The following is a 14,238-nucleotide window of genomic DNA, read 5'->3' as shown; positions in this document are numbered from 1 at the left end:
GTCCTTTTATCCTTGACACTTCCTGCTACTTTGTTTCTGGATTGCTGTTGTCGGGTTGAACCATCCAGGGGTTTCTTGGGGAGAAGAGGGGGTGGGGGCAAGGTAGAGAAAGGAAGGTACAGAGGACGAAGGGAAAGTTTATAGAGAGAGAGAGCGAGTGGAAGAAAGCGAAGAGTGAAAGTATAAGGGTGAATAGAACAAAGAAAGAGAAAGTATACTTACCTTAGTATGTGGCTTACCTCTAATAAGAAGGGCAGGGCCAGATTTTTGAAAAGGCCACCAAGGCCCAGGCCTTGTGCAGCTGGTCAAGGGGCGGCTGGACATGGAAAGGGATTGCTGGATATGGAAAAAGAGGCTGCAAATTGAATACAGAGGTTGCAAATAAGGGCAACATATGGAAATGGGGAACTGCTGCCCCAGGGATCTGTATATAACTGAAGGAGGTACATGAATGTTAGACATGGGACCTGGTGCAATGGAAAGCCAGGACTTTCAGCTTTTCAAAAAGGGTTAAATCTTGGTAGTGGAGCAAACAAAACTTAAACAAGGAACTGCCAAAATCTTCAGATGGTGTAATACGTAAGTACCAAGGAAATAAATATGGCAGCCTCCATATCCCTCCCATTACAGTTGTGCTTTAATTAGTTTGGCCTCCTGTCCGTCTTGCTGCTGTATCCCCTATTCCTGCCTGTAATTGGGACCAGCCAGAGCCCAGCGCATGCGCAATACATTCTTTGTCCCGTTGGGTGTGTCAGTTTGGAAAGCATCAAAACTGCAAAACTATGCAGTGGTGAGTAAAGAGAGGGTGAGCAACTGGAGTTCCAAATGGGGCATTCAGCGACAAAACGGAGAGATGGCCGAACAAAAGAAGCAGCCAGGAAGGGTGTAAGAACACAGAGGCAAATATATATTAAAAACTTTTTTTCACCTTGGGTTAAAGTTAACCTGTGACATAAAAAAGGGTACTTACCTTGGGAGGGGGAAGCCTCTGGATTCTAAAGAGGCTTTTCCCGTCCTCGTAGGTCAGCCCCTTCCAGAGCGGAGACACCCGTAGAGTGGCCTCCCTGCACATGCGCACTAGTGTTGTCCCGCTAGAGCTCCAACAGAAATAGCCAGGCCCAATTGGGCCCATGCTATTGTCCGGCCAAGCAGGACAGTGCTAGTGTGCATGCTGGAGCTGCAGACAAGCGTCAACAAGCTTTTTTGGGGAGGTCCCAGCAATCAAAAAGGGTTGCGGAGGAGGACAGGGGTAGCCTCTTTAGGATTTCGAGGCTTCCCCCTTCCGAGGTAGGTACCACCTAAAGCAGGGGTAGGGAAGCTATTGCTCGGACTTTTGATGGCTACATCTGGCTCACATACAAATCAGTAGGGCTTGATTCACTAAGCTACACTGCTCAAGCAGCGCAGCTTAGTGTAGCAGCACAAGTAAAATTTTCAAAGTAGTGCTTGCTACTGCTGTACTGGGGCTGGGATTTCGTCCTATAAAGTGAATCAACCCCCAAGTCAGCTAGCTAATTGTATAAGCTGTTAGTCGGTATTTCTCCTGTCTTGCTCTCGGGGAAATTGCTGATGTTGCTAAAACCCAAGAGAAGCTGAAGACATGTCTGACACTTCCACTGTCCGGCGGATCAATTGTATACACATCAACAAGGCAACAGGGACATGAGCCCTCTGCTGCACATGCGCACTGTTCCAGTTTGAAACATATTGTATGGCTCTAATGGAAATACATTTTAAAATATGTGGCGTTTATGGCTCTCCCAGCCAAAAAGGTTCCTGACCCCTGCCCTAAGGTACAGTGACCAGATTTTTCTGGGTTCAACCTGGGACGGGAAGAGTGTGTGTGTGTGTGTGTGTGTGTGTGTGTGTGGGGTTCGTGGCGCGTGGATTGGGGGAGGGGGTGTGAAAAATGGGTGTGGCCATGGCATTGTATGGGCGGAGCGTAACCGTAACCCCAAAGCAGCAAATATAGCCATCTATGACCATTAAATAATAAATGCAGTAACAGTTACCCCAGGCACCAGAAAAAATATGCAATGTGGGCAGCATTTCACCAGATAATAAACGCAATGTGGGCAACATTTCACCAGAAAAAAAACGCAATTTGGGCAACATTTCAGCAGAAAACAAACGCAATTTGGGCAACATTTCACCAGAAAATAAACGCAATTTGGGCAACATTGCAGCAGAAAATAAATGCAATTTGGGCAACATTTCAGCAGAAAATAAATGCAATTTGGACAATATTTCAGCAGAAAATAAACGCAATTTGGGCAACATTTCAGCAGAAAATAAATGCAATTTGGACAATATTTCAGCAGAAAATAAACGCAATTTGGGCAACATTTCAGCAGAAAACAAATGCAATGTGGGCAACATTTCAGCAGAAAATAAATGCAATTTGGGCAACATTTCAGCAGAAAACCAACACAATTTGGGCAACATTTCACCTGCAAAAAAAATAATTTACTCACCTGATAGAAGTCTCCTGTCCCGGCCGGCCTCTGGCACGCAGCTCCCCCGGAGATATGGCTCCTGCAATGTCCCGCGCTGAATGGAATAGCAGGACTACGGGAAGATGGCGCACGAAGCCCTGTACTGGAAACACAAATAGTCTCCAGTACAGGGCTTCGGACGCCATCTTCCTGTAGACGTGCTCTGCCTGCCGGTGTTGTGTCTGATTACGCTGCCTTTGGGTTTGCGCTGCCCCGCATGCGCAGTAGGAGACTGTGCGGCCACAGTTCCTATTGAATTATGCGGCTGATGGTAAAATACTAAATATCTCTGCTTCTAAACATCCTACACTCACCAAATTTTCAGGGTAGGGAGGGGAACCCCCAATTACCTCTATGCCAAATTGCAGCCCCCGAGACCCACTGGTTCCCGAGATAGGTTTCTCTAATCTATCTCCTGAACCAGCGGGGCTCGGGGGCTGCAATTTGGCATAGAGGTCGTTCGGGGGATCCTCTCCCTACCCTGAAAATTTGAGGAGTGTATGATGTGTGGAAGCGGATATATTTATTATTTTACCATCAGCAGCATAATTAACTTCACACTGAGCATGCGTGCTACTCAGTGTGGAAGGGAGCTTCCGGGCAGCGCAATCAGACATTACACCGGAAGACTATGCAGGCTGGAGCGGGGCTGCGGGCTATGAACTGGTGCGGCGTCTATGCAGCCAGTTAATGCAATCGGACGGTGGCCAGAGTCCCGAGGCCGGGACGTTTCCCGGGACAAAGCGCAGCTTGGTCCAAATTGCGTTTATTTTCTTCTGGAATGTTGCCCACATTGCGTTTATTTTCTGGTGAAATGCTGCCCACATTGCGTTTATTTTCTGGTGTCTGGGGTAACTGTTGCTGCATTTATTATTTAATGGTCATAGTTGGCTATATTTTCTGCTTTACAGTTATGCTCTGCCCATACAATGTCATGGCCACGCCCATTTTTCAGTGTGCGGCGAACACCCCCGTCCCAGGTTGAACCCAGAAAAATCTGGTCACTGTATCTAAACCATACTAGTGCAGCAAAAAAGTACATTTAATATTTCTTTTTTTACCTACTTAGAAAGTTTTAGAACGATTAAAGGAGGAATTGTTCCTGCGAAACGGCTGTCAGGCCGATTGTACCTATTGTCATTTGGAATCCCAGGTGGATGTAAAGGTGTGATCTAAGCAAACTGCTGGCTGGTGCCCGGATCTCTAATTCCTCCTTTAATCGTCATATTGGTGTCTGTTTATCCGGAGGCACAGATTGTCCACCTGCTACCCCCTGGATCTGCCTGTCTATGCATCTAGTGCCAACCTACTCTCGTACTTCTCCACTTTGAAAGTTTTAGAATGTTTGATGCTTAAAGGTATTTCATAGACACAACTCTGGTGGAAAAACTCAGGAGAAACGCATATTCAATTACAGCCTGGATGGAATAAGGAAGGTGAATAAGTTTCCCTTTACAATGCAGGCTGTGTGAATCGTGCGCCGATGTAATGGATAACAAAAGGGCGGAAAAAGGGCAGCGGCGTACTCGGCGCGTATTGACGTCATCCAAGGGCTTCAGGCGCTGCAATTGATCTCAGATCTGAAGTTTAGTATCAGGCCCGGCTGAGTTGCCGGTGGAAGAGCGGAGGATGGGTGGGAAGAATAAGCAGAGGACGAAGGGAAATGTCCGGGTGAGTGATGAGAGAAGCGAGCTCGTCGGTGGATTAGTAAGCCTGGGCTGGAGAAGGCAGCATGGGGGATGTGGTGTGTCACCTGCCCCATCCCAGCCTCACACGCAGGACATGCTGGGAGCAGTAGTGGCACACCAATGTGCTGCTGACACGTATGGGAAGCAGAGGGATTGGAGGCAGCTGTATTTCCTGCAGTGGTGTCAGCATCAGTACCTGTCACATACTTTACAGCAATTCAGTACTTCCAAAAAACAACTCCTAAATACTCATTTAAAAGTTATTATTATATAGTAATTCATATAGCGCCAACATCTTCCACAGCACTGTACAGAGTAAATAGCCTTGTCCCTTACCGTCTACTTGCTGGGCATAGACGGTACGTTTATATGCCAGAATCGAGCCGCTGGCTCAATGCCGGCGCGTCCCCGCTCGTCCGGGCGGGCGCGTGGATCGATTTCCACTTGTCCCCGCGGGCGCTTGTTATCAGTCGCTCTTTTTTTTTTTTCTATTGTCTGCCCGCGGGGATCAAGCGCAGAATCGATCCGCTGCAGTGATCGGACACATCGGATATTATCAATCGAGCCATCAGCGGCTCGATTGATAACAAGAAACGTACCGTCTATGCCCAGCATTAAAGAGGAACTGTAACGGCAAAACGTCCCCTGGTGGGTACTCACCTCGGGTGGGGGAAGCCTCAGGATCCTAATGAGGCTTCCCATGCCGTCCTCCGTCCCTCGGGGGTCTCGCGGCAGCCCTCCGTACAGCCGTGACGTAATATTTACCTTCCTGGCTCCTGCGCAGGCGCTCTGTCGGCTCCGAAGTAGGCGGAAATACCCGATCGCCGTCGGGTCCGCTGTACTGCGCAGGCGCAAGTCTCCGGCGCCTGCGCAGTAGAGCGGACCCGACGGAGATCGGGCATTTCCGTCTATTTCCGAGCTGAAAGCAGCCACAGCGCCCCCGCTGGAGCCAGCAAAGGTAAATATTGAAATTACAGTCGGGCCTGTCGCCGGCTGTTCAGAGGGCTGCAGCGAGACCCCCGTGGGACAGAGGACGGCGTGGGAAGCCTCATTAGGATCCGGAGGCTTCCCCCACCCGAGGTGAGTACCCCCCAGGGGAACTTTTTGAAGTTACAGAGTCTCTTTAAAGGAGTACTGTAACCTGAAAAAAAAAAAAAAAGAGTTCAACTTACCTGGGGCAACTTACCTGGGGCAAAAACTTGGTGGACAGCACCTACAACTCTTAGGCCCCAGGTAAATTGAATTTTATTTTCAGCTTACAGTACTCCTTTAACTGTCCCTCAGGGGCTTACAATCTAAACCTATCATAGTCTAGGGCAAATTTTAGGGGTGAGCCAATTAACTTATTTGTATGTTTTTGGTATATGGGAGGAAACGAGATCGCCCAGAGGAAACCCACGTAAACATGGGGAGAATATACAAACTGATCTGGGCATTGGATAGCTTAAAAAGTTTACACCTTTATTGTGGACATAAAGTTGTACATAAAGCAGGGATTGGGCACCACTACGAGAGTGTTGGCCTATCCGTCCTTTCCTGGAGAAACTCACTGTGTCAAAGGAACTGGTAATGTGTGCCTTGAGGAAACAAGGGTTTATTACACACAAACGTACATGTCCTGCTGGACAAAAAAATTACTTTACAAAAGTTTTCTTATTCAAAAGGGAAGCAGCACTTCCTGTCCTGCTTGTTGTCGTTTGCATCAAGTGGTTCTGTTTTGACTGCCCTCTTGCACGTAGTGTAGAATACTCACCTCACGCTGACCCTTTGAAGGCTCACAAATTTCACACCACTAAATAACATATGCCATTTCAGTGCTTAAAGGGACTTAGAGCTCAGTAAAAGTAAATAAAATTATACATACCTGGGGCTTACTCCAGCCCCATATGCACGGATCGCTCCCATGCCGCCGGCCTCGGATGTCTGCAGCTTGGGTACCGGGTCACATCACTTTCGTCAGTCGTCTCCAGTCTACGCAGGAGACTGCACTCTTTGCGTATCTCTCCAGCAGCAGCTGAAGAGATACGTAGAGGCGCAACTTCTCTTACGTCAGACTGGCTCCGACTGACGGAAGTGTGGGGAACCGGTACTGGAGCTACAGACATTGGAGGACTTTTACTTCTAATGAGCTCTGGTACACTTTAAAGTGTACAAGAGGGGGGTAAAGGATTCTTTAACTGACCTGGGACTTCTTCCAGCCCCCTTGCAGTCTGTTAGCTCCCCCCTGTATCTGTCCAGCCCCCTCCCTTGTCCCACAATCAGCCTCGGTAAATTCCTTGACTGGGATACATGTAAAAATGGCACCAGCAAATTTGGGCGCAGGATGAAGCTGATGAACTGGTCACCCTGCTGCTGCAAATGTCCTGGTAGCGTTCATTACTATTCCCCCTCCAGGACGCCACGAAATAATGTGATTCGGCTGCCAGCTATTGCTGGTGATGAATTACACTGTTTTAAAGTAATTTGGGTGCCGTCTTTTGCTGGCGCCCAAATTAGCTTGTGAGCGCTGCTATAGCCGTAATTGACATTACGGCCCATGGCATGGTGCGCCCAAATTTGCAGTTGCTTATTTGTTCGGCTTCCCTTGACTGAGACAGTCAGGGACTACTGTGCCTGCATGTCTCTGGCCTCACGCCTCCTTGGTCGCGCTCTTGTGGCCGGGAGCTGCCTGTGCAGTTACAAGCCTAAAGCATACTCGAAGTGACATGTGACATGAGATAGACATGGGTATGTACAGTGCCTAGCACACAAATAACTATGCTGTGTTCCTTTTTTTCTTTCTCTGCCTGAAAGAGGTAAATATCAGGTATGTAAGTGGCTGACTCAGTCCTGACTCAGACAGGAAGTGACTACAGAGTGACCCCCACTGATAAGAAATTCCAATTATAAAACACTTTCCAAGCAGAAAATGGCTTCTGAGAACAGGAAAGAGATAAAAAGGGTTATTAGTTCATAGATTTTAGCTATGGCATACTTCAGTAAATGTGTCCTTGAGCAAAAACAATAAAACAGTTAAAACTTAAAAAGAAGATTTAAACATAAAATAAAACTGTGGAATATCTTAAAAAGTGTTTTAGGAGAAGGAAGATAGATACAATTGTTTATTTAATTAGTTTATTTTTGCCTCGGGTGTCTTAACTAACTGCACAGGCATGGAATGCTCCCCGCCATTGTAGTGGGATTGAGGAGGTGCAAGGCTGCGCATGCGCAGTAGTCTGCGACCACCAGGGTTGAAAGTGGGAGAGCGGAGGGGACCTGACAGACATGGAGCTGACAGACTATAGGAAAGAGTGATTTTAAGTGCAGAAGTGCACATTCTCTATGCCCTGAATTGGGTGAAGACTCCTGTGCACTACATTTGGTACTTATGCTTCTTTCAGAGGGGCAGCTGAAAGGCAGTAAAGTCACTGCTTGTCAGCTATTCTTCTGCACTGGCCGAGCATTTCCTTGATCTCGGTACCGTGCTGGACAAGCTCCCCCCAAAATTGAGTCACATCTGAGCATGGCTGCAGCAATTCCCAGACGCAACATGTCATGGTTCTCTGCCACCAGGTAATGCCGCCTTGTGCCAGTCGCTGACATGCATGGTGCTACAACCACTACCATCTAGCTGCATTTAAATTGCACTTGAGGGTTTCAGACGGGATGTTGACTTGCAATGGAAGTGGGCAGTAGAGTTGTCTGAATGAAAGAGACCTTAAATAGACACTGTAACAAAATTTTCAGGCTTATTTCTTTTATCCTATAAGTTCCTATACCTGTTCTAATGTGGCCTGGATTACTGCAGCCTTTCTTAGTTGCACAGTGGCTGTATTATCTCTGTTATATAATCTAATAATCTTTCCTCTGACGGCTTTGTCAGGCTCGGGCAGGAATGTGCTGATCTGCTTGTGATAGGATAGAAGCTATCCACGCCCCCTGCAGGCTCTGTGTGAGTCACATACTGAGCTCCTCTCAGCCTATCACATGCTGGTTAGAGGCCATGTCTTTTGTTTGTAAACACTGCCTAAAACTGGCAATTACAAGCCAGGATTGAAGCAGGGAGTGGCAGAAACAGCACAGAGGGGCCCAGGAGAACATAATGGATAGAATGGTATGCTTTTTATTGTAAGAATTCTAGAGTACAGATTCTCTTTAAAGAGGATCTGTACTATCAAAAACATCCCCTGGAGGGTAACGCCGGAAACCCCGGAACAACGGTCATGTAAATATTTACCTTCCCCCGGCTTTTAGCACAGGCACATTAGCGGCTCTCCACTCAGGCTCAGGTGGAAATAGCCGACCCTGATGGAGTCTGGTCTACTGCACCTGCGCTGGAGCCGGGGAAGGGAAATATTTCAGGCACTACTGCACCTGCGCTGGAGCCGGGGAGGGGAAATATTTCAGGCACTACTGCACCTGCGCTGGAGCTGGGGAAGGGAAATATTTCAGGCACTACTGCACCTGCGCTGGAGCCGGGGAAGGGAAATATTTCAGGCACTACTGCACCTGCGCTGGAGCCGGGGAGGGGAAATATTTCAGGCACTACTGCACCTGCGCTGGAGCCGGGGAAGGGAAATATTTCAGGCACTACTGCACCTGCGCTGGAGCCGGGGAAGGGAAATATTTCAGGCACTACTGCACCTGCGCTGGAGCCGGGGAAGGGAAATATTTCAGGCACTACTGCACCTGCGCTGGAGCCGGGGAAGGGAAATATTTCAGGCACTACTGCACCTGCGCTGGAGCCGGGGAAGGGAAATATTTCAGGCACTACTGCACCTGCGCTGGAGCCGGGGAAGGGAAATATTTCAGGCACTACTGCACCTGCGCTGGAGCCGGGGGAAGGGAAATATTTCAGGCACTACTGCACCTGCGCTGGAGCCGGGGAAGGGAAATATTTCAGGCACTACTGCACCTGCGCTGGAGCCGGGGAAGGGAAATATTTCAGGCACTACTGCACCTGCGCTGGAGCCGGGGAAGGGAAATATTTCAGGCACTACTGCACCTGCGCTGGAGCCGGGGAGGGGAAATATTTCAGGCACTACTGCACCTGCGCTGGAGCCGGGGAGGGGAAATATTTCAGGCACTACTGCACCTGCGCTGGAGCCGGGGAAGGGAAATATTTCAGGCACTACTGCACCTGCGCTGGAGCCGGGGAGGGGAAATATTTCAGGCACTACTGCACCTGCGCTGGAGCCGGGGAAGGGAAATGCTTCAGGCACTACTGCGCTGGAGCCGGGGAGGGGAAATATTTCAGGCACTACTGCACCTGCGCTGGAGCCGGGGAGGGGAAATATTTCAGGCACTACTGCACCTGCGCTGGAGCCGGGGAAGGGAAATATTTCAGGCACTACTGCACCTGCGCTGGAGCCGGGGAAGGGAAATATTTCAGGCACTACTGCACCTGCGCTGGAGCCGGGGAAGGGAAATATTTCAGGCACTACTGCACCTGCGCTGGAGCCGGGGAAGGGAAATATTTCAGGCACTACTGCACCTGCGCTGGAGCCGGGGAAGGGAAATATTTCAGGCACTACTGCACCTGCGCTGGAGCCGGGGAGGGGAAATATTTCAGGCACTACTGCACCTGCGCTGGAGCCGGGGAAGGGAAATATTTCAGGCACTACTGCGCTGGAGCCGGGGAGGGGAAATATTTCAGGCACTACTGCACCTGCGCTGGAGCCGGGGAGGGGAAATATTTCAGGCACTACTGCACCTGCGCTGGAGCCGGGGAAGGGAAATATTTCAGGCACTACTGCACCTGCGCTGGAGCCGGGGACGGGAAATATTTCAGGCACTACTGCACCTGCGCCTGGAGCCGGGGAAGGGAAATATTTCAGGCACTACTGCACCTGCGCTGGAGCCGGGGAAGGGAAATATTTCAGGGACTACTGCACCTGCGCTGGAGCCGGGGAAGGGAAATATTTCAGGCACTACTGCACCTGCGCTGGAGCCGGGGAAGGGAAATATTTCAGGCACTACTGCACCTGCGCTGGAGCCGGGGAAGGGAAATATTTCAGGCACTACTGCACCTGCGCTGGAGCCGGGGAAGGGAAATATTTCAGGCACTACTGCACCTGCGCTGGAGCTGGGGAAGGGAAATATTTCAGGCACTACTGCACCTGCGCTGGAGCCGGGGAAGGGAAATATTTCAGGCACTACTGCACCTGCACTAGAGCCGGGGAAGGGAAATATTTCAGGCACTACTGTACCTGCACTGGAGCCGGGGAAGGGAAATATTTCAGGCACTACTGCACCTGCGCTGGAGCCGGGGAAGGGAAATATTTCAGGCACTACTGCACCTGCGCTGGAGCCGGGGAAGGGAAATATTTCAGGCACTACTGCACCTGCGCTGGAGCCGGGGAAGGGAAATATTTCAGGCACTACTGCACCTGCGCTGGAGCCGGGGAAGGGAAATATTTCAGGCACTACTGCACCTGCGCTGGAGCCGGGGAAGGGAAATATTTCAGGCACTACTGCACCTGCGCTGGAGCCGGGGAGGGGAAATATTTCAGGCACTACTGCACCTGCGCTGGAGCCGGGGAAGGGAAATATTTCAGGCACTACTGCACCTGCGCTGGAGCCGGGGAAGGGAAATATTTCAGGCACTACTGCACCTGCGCTGGAGCCGGGGAAGGGAAATATTTCAGGCACTACTGCACCTGCGCTGGAGCCGGGGAAGGGAAATATTTCAGGCACTACTGCACCTGCGCTGGAGCCGGGGAAGGGAAATATTTCAGGCACTACTGCACCTGCGCTGGAGCCGGGGAGGGGAAATATTTCAGGCACTACTTCACCTGCGCTGGAGCCGGGGAAGGGAAATATTTCAGGCACTACTGCACCTGCGCTGGAGCCGGGGAGGGGAAATATTTCAGGCACTACTGCACCTGCGCTGGAGCCGGGGAAGGGAAATATTTCAGGCACTACTGCACCTGCGCTGGAGCCGGGGAAGGGAAATATTTCAGGCACTACTGCACCTGCGCTGGAGCCGGGGAAGGGAAATATTTCAGGCACTACTGCACCTGCGCTGGGGCCGGGGAAGGGAAATATTTCAGGCACTACTGCACCTGCGCTGGAGCCGGGGAGGGGAAATATTTCAGGCACTACTGCACCTGCGCTGGAGCCGGGGAAGGGAAATATTTCAAGCACTACTGCACCTGCGCTGGAGCCGGGGAGGGGAAATATTTCAGGCACTACTGCACCTGCGCTGGAGCCGGGGAGGGGAAATATTTCAGGCACTACTGCACCTGCGCTGGAGCCGGGGAGGGGAAATATTTCAGGCACTACTGCACCTGCGCTGGAGCCGGGGAAAGGAAATATTTCAGGCACTACTGCACCTGCGCTGGAGCCGGGGAAGGGAAATATTTCAGGCACTACTGCACCTGCGCTGGAGCCGGGGAGGGGAAATATTTCAGGCACTACTGCACCTGCGCTGGAGCCGGGGAAGGGAAATATTTCAGGCACTACTGCACCTGCGCTGGAGCCGGGGAAGGGAAATATTTCAGGCACTACTGCACCTGCGCTGGAGCCGGGGAGGGGAAATATTTCAGGCACTACTGCACCTGCGCTGGAGCCGGGGAAGGGAAATATTTCAGGCACTACTGCACCTGCGCTGGAGCCGGGGAAGGGAAATATTTCAGGCACTACTGCACCTGCGCTGGAGCCGGGGAAGGGAAATATTTCAGGCACTACTGCACCTGCGCTGGAGCCGGGGAAGGGAAATAATTCAGGCACTACTGCACCTGCGCTGGAGCCGGGGAAGGGAAATATTTCAGGCACTACTGCACCTGCGCTGGAGCCGGGGAAGGGAAATATTTCAGGCACTACTGCACCTGCGCTGGAGCCGGAGAGGGGAAATATTTCAGGCACTACTGCACCTGCGCTGGAGCCGGGGAAGGGAAATATTTCAGGCACTACTGCACCTGCGCTGGAGCCGGGGAAGGGAAATATTTCAGGCACTACTGCACCTGCGCTGGAGCCGGGGAAGGGAAATATTTCAGGCACTACTGCACCTGCGCACAGTAAACACAGGCTGTCGTCTGTGTTTCAGGGGGGAGCCAGCGCTGGGACAGATGAGCAGAGGAGAACAGGGGTGTCCTTACTGGGATCCAGAAGCTTCCCCCTCCCCAGGAAAGTACCCCATGGAGGCCCTTTTTTCCTTAAAGTCCCTCTTTAAAGGACACCTGAAGTGAGTGGCATATGGAGGCTGCCATATTTATGCCATATTTATTTCCTTTTAAGAAATGCCAGCTGCCTGGCTATCCTGATGCTCCTCTGCCTCTAATACTTTTAGCCATAGACCCCGAACAAGCATACAGCAGATCAGGTGATTTCTGACATTATTGTTATATCTGAGAGATGAGCTGCATGCTTGTTTCTGGTGATCAGACACTACTGCAGCCGAGTAGATCAGTAGGACTGCCAGGCAACTGGTATTGTTTAAAAGGAAATAAATATGGCAGCCTCCATATAGTTTCTGCTTCAGGTTCCCTTTGAGGCAGTGAATGGGAACAGCTCTGACAGTGGTTCCTCTTTGTACTAAGAGATTATTCACAGCATAGCATCCACTACCAAAAAAAAAAAAAAGTAGAACAGCATTCAAACAGTTAAACACAGCACTTTGTTCTTCAGTTAAAAGCTCCTGAAAGCTTCTGGCCTCATTCAAAGAGGTGATAACATCTTTTATTTACAATCCTCTCTTGCTACAATTAGTATCAGGCCAGCAGTGTGCTGAAATGGAACTGCACTGAGCTGAGAAATGATCACTAGATTTTAATGTATATATACAGCAGCTATGAACAAAATGCAATGGCAGCTGTCAGAGCAGATAAACTGTACTTTTTAAATTTGTAATTTATAAACAGACAATATTACTTGTGCACAAAAGCAAATATGATATGATAACTTTATGGGTAATAAAGAGTATGAAAACACATTTTGATTGAATGTTATGCCAGAGGTTTATCCCACTTTAAAGAGCTAGACTCCTGTCAGAGGAAGTCCCAGGTGCAGATATGATGAGTACAAATAGCCTTTTGTTCCTGGCCTATAAAATTAAACCCCTCCTTTAATCTTGGTGTTCTTGTTGCAGCCGTCAAGCAGCGGAAGGGCCGCCGAGCTCCTAGCTAAGGAAATTGGGACAGTGCCGGCCTTCACTGGGTTTGGGACGTCACAGAGTGATGCAGGCTATGTCCCCGCTGTGCAGGGTGCTGAGGAGGTGGACAACCTTGTGGATGCCGATTTCCGGATGGTGCTGCGCAAATTGTCTAAGCGAGATGTCACCACAAAGTTAAAGGTAAGGGGAACATTCTCTTAAAAAAACAAAGAAAAAACGTAGTTCTGTGTGACTAATTTGCACAATGAAAGGCAACCGCTTGGTGGAATTTAAAGTAGAAGCTAACATAAATCTGTAACAGAAGAAGCCACAGGGAGCTGCAACATAATCCTTCATAACATTTCTACTTCATGCTTAAAGGGACACTTAAGTCAAACAAAAAAAAATGAGTTTTACTCACCTAGCGCTTCCAATAGCCCCCTGCAGCTGTCCGGTGCCCTCGCCGTCTCTCTCCGATCCTCCTGGCCCCGCCGGCAGCCACTTCCTGTTTCGGTGACAGGAGCTGACAGGCTGGGGACGCGAGTGATTCTTCGCGTTCCCAGACACATTAGCACCCCCTATGCTGCTATATGGTATATGATATATGCTATAGCAGCATAGATGGTGCTATTGGGGCCAGTAACGCGAAGAATCACTCGCGTCCCCAGCCTGTCAGCTCTTGTCACTGAAACAGGAAGTGGCTGCCGGCGGGGCCAGGAGGATCGGAGGGAGACGGCGAGGGCACCGGACAGCTGCAGGGGGCTATTGGAAGCCCTAGGTGAGTAAAACTCATTTTTTTTGTTTGACTTAAGTGTCCCTTTAAAGGGTTCTGTGGAGTGCTGCAAAAAACAAAAGCTGACACTTACCTGCGGCTTCTATCAGCCCCCTTTAGCTGTCATGTCCTGCGCCGTCCTCCTCCGATCACTTGTTTACCGCCGCCGGTCCCGGTCTAATTATGCGTCTAACGCTACTGCGGCTGCGCGCC

General features: G+C 50.2%; 1 protein-coding gene across 2 annotated transcripts in view; it reads left to right on the top strand.

Annotated features, from left to right (window-relative positions):
• Positions 1–4,055: 4,055 nt before the first annotated feature.
• LTN1 (listerin E3 ubiquitin protein ligase 1) overlaps positions 4,056–14,238 on the top strand; it is a 144,526-nt gene continuing 134,343 nt past the window's right edge. For both annotated transcript variants that reach the window (XM_068270596.1, XM_068270595.1), the window contains exons 1-2: positions 4,056–4,166; positions 13,251–13,454. In XM_068270596.1, the coding sequence (XP_068126697.1) occupies positions 4,125–4,166; positions 13,251–13,454 (246 nt within the window). In that variant the 5' untranslated portion in view covers positions 4,056–4,124. The remainder of the gene's footprint in view (positions 4,167–13,250; positions 13,455–14,238) is intronic.

Source organism: Hyperolius riggenbachi, chromosome 2 (genome assembly GCF_040937935.1).
Source record: "Hyperolius riggenbachi isolate aHypRig1 chromosome 2, aHypRig1.pri, whole genome shotgun sequence".
Classification (NCBI taxonomy): domain Eukaryota; kingdom Metazoa; phylum Chordata; class Amphibia; order Anura; family Hyperoliidae; genus Hyperolius; species Hyperolius riggenbachi.
Note: the sequence above shows the minus strand (reverse complement) of the source record. Positions and strands in the feature narration are given on the sequence as shown.